At 45.4% G+C, this 15,304-nt stretch overlaps 2 protein-coding genes across 8 annotated transcripts in view; one reads left to right on the forward strand and one right to left on the reverse strand.

The window, feature by feature from the left end:
- Positions 1 to 15,304, forward strand: part of DLGAP5 (DLG associated protein 5) — a 236,382-nt gene that overhangs the window by 88,816 nt on the left and 132,262 nt on the right. The gene's annotated exons all lie outside the window — the stretch shown is intronic.
- FBXO34 (F-box protein 34) overlaps positions 4,275 to 15,304 on the reverse strand; it is a 75,365-nt gene continuing 64,335 nt past the window's right edge. For 4 of the 7 annotated variants that reach the window (XM_050952559.1, XM_050952561.1, XM_050952560.1 and 1 more), the window contains 2 exons: positions 12,676 to 12,874; positions 4,275 to 7,003 (listed from right to left, as the gene is read on the reverse strand). In XM_050952559.1, coding sequence (XP_050808516.1) covers positions 4,819 to 7,003; positions 12,676 to 12,752 — 2,262 coding nt within the window. In that variant the 5' untranslated portion in view covers positions 12,753 to 12,874 and the 3' untranslated portion in view covers positions 4,275 to 4,818. The other 3 variants (XM_050952563.1, XM_050952564.1, XM_050952565.1) reach the window with 3 other exon arrangements.

Below are 15,304 nucleotides of genomic sequence, written 5' to 3' on the forward strand. Positions count from 1 at the left end.
TGCGTTCCAGCCATCCAAAGAGGGATAGTTCCTGCTCCCGTGAGCAGGACAGGCGGGTAACTCAAAAGGCAACTGGCTACACAAGAATGGGTTTGCAAGAGGGACTTAGAAGTGGAGAGGGCAGTGGCCTTACAGGTGAGCTCACAATAGGGTGGTGCCATTCGTAGGCGACCATGTGACTGAATGTAGGGAAATGGTTGGGTGAGAGGCAGACAAGAGCAGGGGGGAAGGGCAGATTCTAGAATGAGCCTTGAAGGAGGGGAAGGGTAGTTTAAACTTGATGCACCAGCAGATGGGGGGGGGGCATTAGAAGGATGCAAAGGAGAGATGGCTTTAGCAGCGACATTTCATGTGGAGCAGAGGGTTTGTGTGTCTGGCCCCTCAGAGAGGAGGGTATTGCAGTGGAATACTTGTGTGGAAGCGGGAGGAGGGATAGCATGGGAGATGTTGAGGGTTTGGGGCAGGAGCCAGCAGCTTAAGGTTAAGAAAATTAAGATTCCATTAAACATCATGGAAACGAGTGGAGTTTTGTATTTGTAAAGTATTTCCAGTGGCTTCTTCACAGACTGGGCTGATCCCAGTCCCGGCTCTGAACACACCTGCAATGGGGACTTTGACTCCAGTGCACAGACTCAATCCCTCACATGTAACAGGACCTGAATTTTCTCAGGGCATTTGCCTGTACAGTACTGCAGCCAGTATTGCTGTAACACTTCAGTGAAAATGCTGCCGAGGGAAGCGCTCCCAGCGGTGTAGTTAATCCAGCTCCCCAGGGAGGTGGTACCTACATAGAGAGGAGAAGCTCTCCTGTTGACAGCTGTCTACAGATGGGGTGAGGGGAGAACTACATAGCTCAGGGGTGTGAATTTTTTACATCTCTGAGTGACGTACTTCTACCAATACAGGCCTGTAGTGTAGACCAGCCCTAGGTCAGACCTCTGCATAAAGTGAGGGGAGGGAGAAAGACATCTCAGACTCTGAATTAGAATTTACCATTTAGCAGATTGCTGGGGCTCAGTTCTGCCCCCCCTTTGCTCAGACTGAGAACTGACTTCCTTGGGGCGGATGAGGTGGTTTGATAAAGGAGTCTAGGTATGTGCAATAGCAATATAATCACCAAGACAGCTTATTGGAAAAGAATATGCAAGTTGGGCTCAATGCACCCAGCTACTTAAAGCACGGATTCAGCTGGTGGGATGGCAGATGGCCTTTGTCACTCCTGCTAGCTCAGGCATCCTGCAGCAGTTGTGTTCTTTCCCCTTCGGTACGTAACTTTTTTTATCTCCAGGACTCAAGGAAAGTTTTGCTTGAAGGCTTCAGACTGTCTCATTCCTATGACTGCCTTGTCCTAACAAGGCGACCAGGATCCCCCACACTGCTCCAAAGGTGATCACGCTAACCCCTATCTAGTTACAAAATATTTTTCTCTGGCTGCTGCTGCTATTTCTGCCTCGCTGAGCTCAGCCTGGCTGCTTTGACGCTACAGCATTTTATCTTATCTTTGTCATTTCTGAGGGGGTAAGGGGAGAAGTCTCCCTCTTCCTTACTTCAACGAAAACTCAAAGCCAAATCACCCCGAATCCTTTCTAGGGCTGTTTTACAGCTCTTTCCAGTGGGAAGAGAAAGGAGAGCAGAACTTGCACCTGCCTACCGCTGAGTTTGCAATGTAGTTAGAGCTGTGTTGGTCCCAGGATATTAGAGACGAGGTGAGTGAGGTGATACCTTTTACTGAACAACTTCTGCTGGTGAGAGATGCTTTGGAGCCCCACACAAATCATCTTTGGGTCTGGGAAAGGATTTCCCAGTATCACAGCTAAATGCAAGACAGAACAGATTGTTTAGCATATGGACTTTGAATGGTCCTTTACTATATGTGCTAACTACGTATGCTAAACAATCAGTTCCATCCTGCATATAGCAGAGCTGCTGGGATTTCCTTTTCCAGACCTGAAGAAGAGCTCTGGGAAAGCTTGTCCTGCTCACCAACAGAAGTTGGTCCTATAAAAGAGATCACCTCACCCCTCTTGTCTCTCTAGTGTTTAGTTGGGCTGGTGCCCTTATGGCTGGAGAAGCCAGGCCCCTGCCTGCAGGTGGTCACAGCACAAATTAACAAGGGACACCACCACTCTTCCACTTCCTCCCCACAGGATTCAGTTGCTGCTGTTCACTTGAGTACAAGTGTCAGGCACCCCTTTTCTTCTCTCCTCCGTGTTGTCACGGCCTTTGCTGTGCCCAGCTCATGGGAAGTCTCCTCAGGAGAGCAGCAGCAAGGTCAAATTGCCCAAAAGAGTTGACACCTACTGATTTCCACAGCACTGACAGCTGCCCTGAGGAATGGTTTGTCTGTGGTAATGGATTAGTTAAATATAACATTTTACTTCTTAAAAACACACTTTACTGCATGGTCAGAGAGCTGTGTTGGACAGAAACACGGATGAACAAGTGCTGCTCCGTACCCTTTTTGAGAGAGAAAAATGCTCAACCCCTTCAGTAGGGGGCCAGCACCCTCCCTTTCCATCCATGTAAAGTAACAGGAAAGTGATTTAGGAGATATTTAGACACCTGCAGCTGACTCTGGCTCAGGCTAAGGAGCTGTTTAAGGGCAGGGTAGATGCTCAGGCTGGGGCCCAGGCTCTAGGACCCTGTGAGGTGGGAGGGTCCCAGAGCTCAGACTGCAGCCTGAGACCAAGTCAGCTGGTCTGGGCATCTAATTGCAGTGCAGACATAAACACAAGCCAGACACCTTTCCTAGCAGGAGCATGTGTCAACAGCACAGTGCACAGAGATGCTTTTAGACTAGCCACCGTGGGAACCTGATTTCTCCTCTCACCTTCAGCTGCTAGTCCTTAGGCTATGCTTGGAAATGAAGGTAGTGGTTGAGATGCAGTAAATACCATTAAACAAAAACCATTGCTGAAGCACCATTCTAGGCTGCCATGCAGGAGGCAGGGCCTTCCTTGGCTCCAGCCTGGACTGCTTGTTACTCAACCCAGCTTCTGGCAGCAAAAGTATCACGATAACACCAGGTTTGTTAAAGGTGCATTGGGGCTCCTCTCCCACAAGATGTATTTTGATCCCATTGAATTGGAGCCTGTGATTCCCAGTGATCCTGGTCAGTCACATCCTCAGCCTTGTTTGGGCGTATGAAAGCAGCACCCAGACTGTCTTGCGGCAGCTAGCTGTCCCCCTACCCTGCCCCTTGCCAAGGAGTCTTAACCTAGGCAGGTTATAGACCCTCCTTTTTTTTGTCCTTTTGAATGTTTTAATTGGCTGTGACTGAGGCTTGCATTCAAAATGAAGTGACGGCTACATGGCTCTGCCTGCTCTCTGCTTGGCAAAACTCTCTCTGGAAAAGTACTCGTGTCACATGTTCGCTCACATTCCCATTGGCAGGAGGGACGCATGGGTGGACAGCTGCAGTTCTTCATTTCTGCCTCCATGGCACTGACATGGAAAATGTCACAAGGGGATTTGTTTTGAAAGACTGTGTGATGCGAAAACAGGATTCTTATGGAAACTATTCTCTCAGCCTTATTGTTAGATAACAGGCCTTCACTGAAATCCACACAGGAGCTAGTCCACCCTCTGGGTAAGTGTGCAAAATCCCCATTAATGACACAGATTAAAAATTTAACAGGTCACAGACTTTAAGAAGTACGATTGAGAGCAGTCAGGCTCAGGAGGATGCACTGGTGCATGGAATTGCTGTTCAAACAAGAGTACGACACATGCTATGTACCTACAGCAAGCTGCACTTCCGGCTCCCAAGACCTGCTAAGGGCAGTTATGCAGTGCAGTTGATTCAGCTCCCACGCCATTGGACACAGTCAGATGGCATTTAAACACCCACTGTAGAAAGTGTGATCAACCTAGCATCTTGAGCACAACACACGGTTTAGCCTGGCTTCTGGCAGGAACCAAGCCATGCTTGAGGAGGACCTGAAGCTGATGTTACAAAGTTAGCGAGCCAGTACCATTCTTCAGCATAATTCTACCCAATTAAGTTTTGCAGTTGGCATGGCCTAAAAGTATCTTTTAGAATTCAGCAGCTATCTCCACATTCATTCCAGTGCAGGGAGCAAAGAGCACAAGCTAAGGGTGGGGTGAGGAATTCATTCATTAAAACTGATTTTCAAATATTAAACTAATTTGAAATAAGAAGATACTTTTTCTCTCCCTCTGAACTCATCACAGTAAGAACTACTGCCTGAAGTTTTACATCACTTTATTTCAGGGCAGATTGTGAGAGAAGAGAAAGTCGGATAAGGCAGATCTAGAATGCACATTTTATTAAAGTAAAAAAAAAATAACAACCAGACAACGTGGGTAAGGGAGACAAGAACCTCTTTATACTCTGCCTATACAATAATATTCCTCTCTTTTGTTCACTGCTACACTACTTTAACAAATATCTGGTCTAGTCTAACGTTAAGGTTGTCCAGTTAAATCATTTGAAGATCCTTTAAACAAGTTAACCTTTACCATTTTAGAGTTTCTCCTCAGAAACGCTCATATATTATACAGGATATACAGATTTTGAAACAAGACACTTAAAAACACACATGACTATAGCCGCAACACTATCATAGCTGCATTGTAGTGAATAAATTGTTCAGCCAGCTGTAGACTCTATATGTACAATTTGTTTTTAATAGCGTTATTTACAATGATGGGCTAAAAGCTCTCTGTAATCTAACAGGTAAAGGCTCTTGTGTTTAAGTATGTGCAGTTTCATAGCCCTGTGAAAACACAATTATATACACTGTAAACAGCACAGAGCATGAAAATTTCCTCCTCCCAAGAGAAAGTGTATGTGCACTAATATTCCTCTTCCGCATCTGCTGCTCCTCCTCTGGTTTTCTTGTGAAGAGTGCGGTTAAAGCTGTGGCAGGCAGGAACCCAATGATTGTCATGAAGACCTAATTTACACCCAGGGATGCCTTTCTGAGACTTGTGACAGCACATCCAGTACCCTGGGCCATATGGTAAAGCTTGACAGTAGGGTTTGGGATGCCACCGGCACAATGACACATCCCCTTTCACATACTTCTTCTTGCACTGCTTGCAAGGATCTTCTTTGTACCGTGGATCACGGACCCAGCGGGAATCAGCTGGCCTTATGTTGTAGTATTCAATGATAAATTTGAAGTAACAACAAGTACATTTAAGAGCAACTAGACTCTTAGTGGGGAGCAACCTGAAGATCTTAACCATGATGTGGTGGGGCAAGAAGGCCATATACTGCTGAGGCTCCAAAAGCTGCTGAATTTTAAACCTAGTCTCCAAAAAGTCATGAGACACCTGCCTTTTCAAACAAGAAGTGTCAAGTATCTGCAAAGCACTTTCCATGGGAGATAGTGAAAGGGCAAATGGCTCTATGGAAACACTATTGATCTCACACACTTTGTTATTGTCAGCAGCATCCTCAGTTTGGCCCACTTCTCCTGGCTTTTCTTTAGTACTTTCCCCTAACCCTGTGTGTTCTTGCTTGGTGTTGTGACTAGGATGCAGAAAGAACAGCCTCCCTGGAAGTGGATCTTCACCAAAGCTAATATTAGAAGGTTGCTCTTTCCTGCACCCCTTCCCTGTCTTGGTGACTGATATACTGATACATAAAGACTCTCTCCTTGTTGGATGCAAATTCAGATTAGGAATAGATACAGGTTCTCTAGCCGAACAATCCACAGTCATACTCTCACTCTGCATGGCATCTGACGACAGCCCAACAGCTCCTGGACATGTAGAAGAGATGGACCCCAGAGGTTCCACAATCATTTCAGAATCACCTCTGCTTCCGGGTCTCACTGAGATTTCTTGACCAAGCTTGACACTGATGTTCACCATGTGGATATCCACAGCTGCTCCTGCCGGAAAGGACTGCTGACCAGAAGCAGCTCCTTCCCATAATTCATCAGCAGCCGAAGGGCCACGCTTTGTTCTCTGTCCATCATCATTCACTGTAACAGGATCTTTTAAACTTATCTCCTGGCCAAGGACTTTGGAAGATACCTTCCCAGTGTCACACTCAGACTGTGTGCCATTCGCCAGTAACATCCGCCCTATGTTTCTCCGGAAGCTGTTGTTCCTGGATAGGCTCCCTGCTTCACGCTCGCTCTGGCGTCTCAAGCACTCAGATTCAAGCTTTGCAACCATGTCCAGCACACGCACGGGCTCATTCTGCTGCTCACCACTCCCACAGGTCCCTTTTTCAGAATGTACCTCGCAGGCCCCCGGGGTAGAGAGAGGGTCTGAAGCAGGAAGTGCACCTTTGGATTGCCCACTCAGCCTTGTGGTAGCAGCGTTTGTACAGTTTTTGGTGCAGTCAGCCAGCAAAGCACTTGCTCTGTGTTCTAGAAAAGCTACCATCTCGATTACAGATAAGGATCGACCTGGAAATATCCCTTCACCATTGTCATTAACATAATGTACAGAACAGTGCTCAATGCCACATGCAAAAGGCTCAGGCTGGGCGCACCTCCTGTTTGCCTCTCTCATCCTTTCTAATTGAATCTTTGCTTTTATAAGATCCACGGATTTCTTCCTTCGTTTAGCTGATCTTCCATCTATATCCCAGGTGCTTTTAAGTTTCATTGAGCCCATCCTATTGTTGCACTGCTGGGCTGCAAAGAAGGCAATCTTTTCCTTGGTATTCCCAGGTTTCACGACAGCCCAGATATCTAACGGTCCTTCCCCCTCTTCCCCCTGGTGGATTGTCGCAGACGGGGCATTCTTCTTCTTCTCAACACTTGGGCCTTCTGCTGGAGCTTTCCCACTCATATTGCACATAGCATTAGGATAAATAATTCCCAAAGGCTTTCGAGAGGCAGTCACGACCGGGGACGTCGGTAAAATGCTCAGTTTGGTGCAGTTGTTGGTATACTTTTCCTCCTGTGCTGACCTTTGATGGCTCATATGTAGGCCTCTCAGGGAATCTTGGCTTATATTTAGAGATCGCTCTTTCTTCTGTAATTTGAGGTATGGCTTTAAGTGCATGCCAGAAGCCCTAGAAAACAAAAGTAAAGGAATTATTGTAAAAGCTGCCCAGGGCTCACTTCCTCCGAATGTGTGTCATAAGAATAAGGACCACAACAGGGGACAGGAGCCACAGGAGGGAGCCAGAGCAGGAGAGGCACCAGAATGGCTGCATGGCCAGCAACTGTCGTGTCCCCAGCCTGTGATGTCACTGCAGTTCACCCTTGGAGAATGCTTTGATAAGCCCCAATGACCACGGAAAGGTGCCACTATAATTTCTCTAAAATGTCATGGAAACAGATTTGAGATATAAACAGTCTCCCCAAAACATTTTAGGTTCCACCCAGTTGTTCTTACAGCTTTCAGTTATTATAACTATTGATTTAGTCTAGATCTCTGATCCATTCATGTTTTAGCCAAACTGTAAGCCCCTTCTCTCCTCCCCCCAATCTTGATATCCAGTCACTGATTATCTGCTGAAAAGGGTTTTTATAAAGAATGATTAAAGCTGAGTAGAGAAATTAGCAATTGTAATTATACCATTATACAAAGATGACACCTGATTTCTGATACCTCCTATAGTCAACAATATCCCTTAGTATGTTGTTAACAACCAATTAACTGCACTTGCCTATGGAGATATCAATGTTCTGTGCAGAGTAAACCTGAAAAAAAGTTACAGGGGGGAAAACAACTAGATGTCAAATTAAAAGTCACTTCTTTGTCTCTATATTTTGCATTATGATGAAGCTGAAGTTTTTATATTGCGAATCTAACAGCTAAAAATTAGACATTACTGGAACAAAAGGGGCATTTCTATTACAGCAGCATTACACTCAGCACCTCTTTTCCCCGTGTGCATTTATACATTTATAATTCTGCTCGGTTAAAAACCTAGAGCTGCAGGAAGGCCTAGGGGGAGCATCCACACTGCCATGGGGGAGAGGCAGGACTAATTACCAGCAGCCTTCAGTCTCTGGTCTCACTGGACTGTCCCATGAGCACGTTACAGGAACAGCTGTAGGGTACGTTTCCATGGTAACGGATTTACATTTTTACATTGTAAAGCCTGTGTTGAAACTAGAATAATCTCTCTTCCTGTTCATTTAAATGGGAATTAAATGCCATCAAATTCATTGGGACAGCTTGCAACAAGTGACCAAAACCACGGACTAGCAAGAGCTGACAGTTACTCCAAAACCAGCCTCTCTACCTTTGCCCTTCTACTCAGAAGACTCTCTTAAAGGTATCATGGAGCTCCATGGTGGCTGTCATGGAATGATTTAGAGATCAAATGTGCCTAGTCCATAGCCAAGAGGTGTTTCTAATTGTAAGGCTATTGAATCCAACCTGAGACCCAACAGGCTAGTTGGGCTCCTTCCTTCTCACACATCACAACAGAGGCTCTGTATGATGGCTTCAGTTACACTTGGGCCACCCCAAGTTGGTTTTTCAACTCAGCCTGTGGTAGGAACCCAGCCTCTGAGGAGAAAAGTGGGACATTCAGCACAGAGTGTTTGCTAGAAGCTAGGATTCCTCAACTCCAATTGCCAGGGTAAAATGCGTTGGTGCTTGAGGACAACATTTCTAGACTGAGTCACTGCAACTGACTGTCCAAAGTGAGGGAACGCTTTCACATTGTTGAGCGGGGGGCTCTGCCTCTGTTTTCTCTTTCCAGTTTCATTCACCACCCTGGCCTTAGTGGCAGAAGGGAAAGAGGAGTATGTGATACCCACCAAACCTGAGATCTATGCTGTGTATACTAGGAACTGATGGACAGGCTAGCCCACCTTCCCAGAAGGTGCACAGTCAAGAGGTCCCATTGGATCCTCTGCTGCTTTCAGCGAGTCAAGCAGCAGAAGCAAACACCACCTTCCCGTCCTCCCCCTGCTCCCAGCCTGTGTGTGGAGAGAAGATCGCAACCTCTCGTCACATGCAGACAGTGCCACAGTCACCTATGTGCTTGTACCGACTAGATTAGTGCAACAGGCACCACGGGGTGTTATACCCTGAGGCCATGTGGAAGCTCCAGCTTGTACAGAACGCGGTTGCTAAGTCTCTTCGGGTGCAATTCAAGGTGTCCATTTTGACTCCTTTATTGAATCTAGATCACTTCTTCCAACAGTTGTGACCATGTCCTTTGTTTTCCTTCCAAGTTGGTTTCTGAACTACACAACACTAGGATCAGCTGTGTCCTCTCAGGCTGCACTCAGAAAATAATCAGGGTCAGAGGTCACTAAACTTCCTGGAAGAGAAACCTCCCAGAAAAATCCAGGCTGCTGCATGCAGAAAGTGGTGCTTGAGATACAGTAGATGGCACTCTTTCCTCTTCATACTGAAACTGCACTGTGCTGCTGAAGTGTCACCTTTTCCACTAGAAATAAAACAACTTCTGGCCACTTAGAACTGCAGGTCCCTTGCATAGAGAGAGCTGCAGTTACATAGACATTTCTGCCTTTTGGAGTCCAGTAATTTGGAAGTACAAAATAAAATTCCCAGCTGGAATTTCTAGTGCCAGGAAATTTGTAAGATCGAACAGAGCCTCATTTCTCCCTTTTCACATATTTTCTGACATGCACTAAGCAGGACAATCAGTAAAACATCCTTCGTTAAGGAGACTGCCGCTGAAAGTAAGACAAGGTTTTAAATTAATAAAATAGGACTGAACTAATTACTCCAACATGCTTAGTCAGCAGAAGTGGTTCAGCTGCTCAAGGCTATTTCTGGTTTATGGCAAGAGAAAAAGAAAAATCACAGCTCATCTATTATGGATTCTTCATTTAAGTTTTCACATTTCCTCCAGTATTTAGGTTGCTGGTGAGCGAGGTGGAGAATATACTGAAGGCTGAACAAATTCTATTATACATCAGGAAGCTTAGTTAAGTTTTATTGCCAGAACAATTGTCTCATTTGAATTCAGAGTTCAATTACACTGTGTCTCTATCTAGAATTACTGAAAATCCTAATAGCTTCAGACAGTGATAAGGAAGCACTGTTAATTCCATCTGAACAACAGACTGGGGGTGGCATCTGTTTCTCAACATTTTCAGCCACTGGGGAGACAGCAAGCTGCATTTTAAAAGAATTTCACAGACTTTACAGCAAAAGGTTTATTGGAAAAAAGTTCTCATCCACTGAAATGTGAAGATTAGAAAAAAGAGCTGGTTTTAGATGAACCAACAAGCATTTTCCCCACCCCTAGAGTAACAGCACATGTTCTAATTCTAGAAGCTACAAAAGACACAAGAGTCTTCTCATCAGAACTCGCTCATAATATGAACCATAGCCTAGACACCCTTTAGCGCCCCAATTTCTGCAGCACTCCAATATTACAGGCCAGTTACTGTGGGAGCTGCAGGTAAGTTTTTTAAACTGAGCATTTTTTAAATGAGTTAAATAAAAGAGTGATTCACAAGATCAGGGTCTTACCCCTTGTGGTATTTATGCTGATGTTAAATTCAATTTGTTTGCCTCTACCATGGTGTCTCAGATGTTTTTGTACAGACAATGACATTGTAGATGTTATCAAGTGGGAGCTGGAAGCTTTCGCAACTGGCTAATGGACAGTTAGGGTTTTTGGGCCCCAGGAAGGCTGTTTGGGACTGTGGGCAAGAACATTACCTGGATGTTTCTTCTGAAAAGGATCAGCAGTAAAATAATTAGCTATGTTATTTAAAGTATCATTATTCTACCTTTAAGCCATTGAGATAATGGAGTATCTAAGGGTGCATCTTCGCTTGGAAAAGTGGTGTTGACTCATTAAAACTATAACCTGCCTTGTCTTCACTAGGATTTAACCAAGTTATTTACCATGTGTTAGTTAACACAAGTTCAGAACACACCTTTAGAGAAGACCTAAGAGCTACTGTTCAAGCTGCCTGCGGACTCAGGTAGGTGCTACTGCTTCAGTTTATATTTGGAAGGTCACCTCCACAATGAAGAAGGCTCAGAAACCAAAGAAATTGTTTACTTTCCGTGAAAGCTTAGATATGGGAGCAGAAGTCTGTAGTACAGCTGATGAGAAGTTCTCAGTCTAAATTGTTTTTCTGTTCTATGGGCCAGGCTCCCCAGTCAGACTACATCCCGCAGAATGCACCATGGCCAGGGACTCTCATGTTTCAAGAGAGGAGGCCACAGCACATGATGGGAGATTCCATCTTACCTATAGAGAAGAACAAGACCACAGCAGCACTTCCAAATCAAAAAAATCTTGACCGAGTACCAAAACATTTCAATATTCACATTTCTGCCTAAGCACTGACATTTGCCACAGGAAAAGAATTTTTTTGTTGACCAGCTCTAGTCTGCAGCAAGTTCCATGGCTATAGTGTTGTAGATTACAGAAGGACAGAGTCTAAATGAATTGCCTGGACCAACTGCTAAACATGACCTTGGGCAAGTAACTTCCCCTTCCCGTGCCTCAGTTTCTCGATCTGCAAAATGGGGATAATGATCCAGAGCACCTCTGTAAAGCATTTGGAAAGTTACAGATGAAGAATGCAGAGTAAGAGCTAGTTATTATTAAAATACATTTTGGTTTTAGTCAACCACTTTTAAGCTTTAGAAGCCCCCAAAATCATTTGGCCCAGATTCTCAGCCCTGCTTCTGCCCCTTTGCACTGCTCAGGCAGGGCAAAGCAGCCTAAAAGCTGCTCTACAGGGCATTCCAAAGGACTCTGTGGCACAGGGCAATCTCTGGGTGGCATAAAGTCAGCATATCTGGCTCTATACCACCCACTACCCTTCCCCTGGTGTACGGAGAGTGACACTGAGTGGGAGGAAGCAGGGCAGGATACAATGCATTCTTACCGATCATCACAGAGACAACCACCCCTCCCCAGGGAGTCAGTGGGAGTTTTGCTCCAGTTAGACTGCAAGATTTGGCTGTAGGTCAATAACAGACTGATGAAGCATCTGTCCCCTCCACCCAGTCAAGAAAGATACTACACAGAATTTGTTTGTTTCACACGCACACAGGTATGAGAAGCTGAAAGCTGACTATTTCTCCCTAGAGTCTGGAAGATTACAAGATTTCAACATCTTTAAAAAAGGAGAAACACATTTTATATTATTAAGCTTGAATTCAGCGCTGTATTTTTATCATTTGCATTTTCTTTAATGCATCAATATGAGTTGTTCTCAGTCGTGCAATAGCAACACAGATGCTCTCAATTGCCTTGTAAACAGTTATGTTTGAAAAAGAAGGGCACAACTGAATTTAATCAGAAAAACAGGTGTCCGCTTGAAGCAAAATTTAAGTTTGTACTAATCTAATTATTTACTCTCTAGGCAGAGGGCCCACCCTACTGATTAATGGTATTTCTGCTAGCTTTTTTAAGCTTGCTGCATATTTCAAATTCTACTACAGCAATCCACTCTCCAATTATATTTATATTTCAAAGCCATATCCCCATAAAGTTACCGCTGTTGCTACCAAAAAAAAACAACAAAAAAAAATCCAAAGGCTTCTCCGAGGACATGAGCAGCAGTAATGATGTAGCTGCCGTTATCTAATTAAAAAAATATTAAGGAACAATTGTGCCCCATAGTCATTAGAACTACTGCTAATATTTCACTTAAAGGGAAAGGTTCTCCAAAGCAGCAAGGGTTTTATTTAGGAGGTTGACTGGCACACAAAGCAAGGAATTAAGGAGTAGGCCTACATGTGGTAACCATTCATGGCCCAACTGGGGTCTGTTTGTACCGTTTGACTTGATGGAATGTAGATGATGTGGAATTCAGTGGTTCCCTGTGGAGGCCAACTCTGTAGGAAGTCTTCATAATAACGATCTCCCCACCTAAGGCACGCGGTCACAGCCAATCCATCTCTGTTTACATGCAGGCTCCCGCAACCGCTTTTCTTGCCCCACACAGTGTTTCACTGTCTCTCTGCCACCTAGAAACTGGGGAAACAAAACAGACAAACAAACGATACTGTTAGAACACAGCCTAGTCAGAGCAGAGACTCTTCCTACATTAGATGTAGGAACAAGACTCTATACAATGGGGCTATGATCCTGATCAGGGTTTCTAGGCAGTGCTAGGATACATCACCACCACCAACCATCCACGTGCTGGAAAAGCTAGTCAGATGTACTCACAAGGTTTGATTCTACCTGGGGGCTGCAACAGCACTTAGCATGCTTTACATCTTCAAAGGCCTTTGCAAACAACACACACGCTCCATTATGCTTTCTGCCTAATGGCACTGCATAGAGGTATGGTTTTCAAGGCTGAAATTAAAATGTTGAAGCAGGAAAATCGTCAAGACTGCCAGAAAATGATGCTAGCTTTCCAAGGTGAGTGACATACTCAATTTCAAAAAGTACAAACACATACTGCCAGGCTGCCTTAGAACTTTGTGGAAATTGTCCTCTGTTAACACCACATACAGATAAGACAGCAAATTAGCCAAAACAAAGCTACCATGAAGTATCTCCAATCTGCACTAGCAAAAAGAACAGGAGTACTTGTGGCACCTTAGAGACTGAGGGCTTGTCTACATCACAAAGTTGCAGCGCTGGTGAGGGGGTTACAGCGCTGCAACTTAGGAGGTGTACACATCTGCAGGGCACCACCAGCGCTGCAACTCCCTGTTTGCAGCGCTGGCCGTACTCCCGTTTTGTCTCGGGTGTAGAGGATCCAGCGCTGGTGATCCAGCGCTGGTAATCAAGTGTAGACACTTACCAGCGCTTTTCTTGACCTCCGTGGAATAAGCAGGTATCCCAGCATACCTGAGGAAGCCTCTGGTAATCAAGCTGGTCTCCTTCCCCGGTTTGCTCTCGCGTTCCCCGAACCCCTAGCAAGCAGGTCTCCTTCCCTGCGGTTTGCTGGGTGGTTCCGGGAACGCGAGAGCAAACCGCGGTGAAGCTGGTCTCCTTTCCCGGTTTGCTCTCGCGTTCCCCGAACCCCCGAGCAAGCAGGTCTCCTTCCCTGCGGTTTGCAGGGTGGTTCGGGGAACGCGAGAGCAAACCGCGGCGAAGCTGGTCTCCTTTCCCGGTTTGCTCTCGCGTTCCCCGAACCCCCGAGCAAGCAGGTCTCCTTCCCTGCGGTTTGCAGGGTGGTTCGGGGAACGCGAGAGCAAACCGCGGCGAAGCTGGTCTCCTTTCCCGGTTTGCTCTCGCGTTCCCCGAACCCCCCTTGAAGCCGCCCAACAGCGCTGCAGTGTGGCCACATCTAACACCACTTGCAGCGCTGGTTGCTGTAAGTGTGGCCACTCTGCAGCGCTGGCCCTATACAGCTGTACTAATACAGCTGTAACAACCAGCGCTGCAAAATTGTAGATGTAGACATACCCTAACAAATTTATTTCAGCATAAGCTTTCCACTTCAAGCTTATGCTCAAATAAATTTGTTAGTCTCTAAGGTGCCACAAGGAGTCCCTCTTCTTTTTGCGGATACAGACTAACACGGCTGCTACTCTGAAATCTGTACTAGGTTGTTCCTTTCACTCCTTGTCCTTGCAGCAGACGCTATTAGCACTGTATTAACATTTGGACAGTAACAACAGCCACCTTCAAAATTGAAACCTAGAAGGAAAAAGTGAACCAGCACATGAGACCTGGAAAAACTCTCATGCATTAAAATGTGAGCTGCCAACAGCTTGTTCTACAGTGCATTGTTTGCTTCCTCTCTAGAGGACAATGTGCAGTGACGCCATAGTGAAGGAATGCCATTTTTCCAAGCTAACTGTAACACTGTGACCCAGAAGATTTACCATTTATTGTAGCAGGTTGTTCTACCCCTGTCAACTGCTTTGCACAACACTCTTCCTGCTGCCCCTTTCTTACAACAAAATCTTGGTAGCGTAGACAAGCAGAATCTCCCGGCAGGAGGAGGAACTTGCCGAAGCCAAGTGTTTACTGAAATCAAAAATTCTGCAGCCAGGGAGCATAGCACAATCTGTTAGCAGGTGCCTGCCTGCCAAAAAGAAAGCCTTGCCCATCAAAAAGCAACTCTCTCTTTATAGGTCTATGAATGGCTCCGCTAATCAATACTTGGCTGATGTTGATTATACCTTCTCAGCAACTCCACCCACAGCCTCACTAACACAGCTCGCCTTGAGGGGGAGAGTAAATCCGACCATGACTCATTGAAAAACTAATTAAGGGCAACTTTCCTGCAAAGAGAAGGCTAGCTGGTTTGCATTTAGATGCAAGTCTATGGTGGAGATTAAGAGTGGCAGCCATTTCACAGACCCTTTGGAGGTGTGAAGGCAGGTCAATCAACTGCCCATATATGACTATGCAGGAGCTAAAAATAAAAAAAGGTTACTCTGTAATCCTGCAGTCTTCACAGGGGGAAAAAAATCAATGCTGAATATTCCTGGCACA

The sequence above is a fragment of the Gopherus flavomarginatus genome, chromosome 5 (genome assembly GCF_025201925.1).
Source record: "Gopherus flavomarginatus isolate rGopFla2 chromosome 5, rGopFla2.mat.asm, whole genome shotgun sequence".
In the NCBI taxonomy this organism is placed as follows: Eukaryota; Metazoa; Chordata; order Testudines; family Testudinidae; genus Gopherus; species Gopherus flavomarginatus.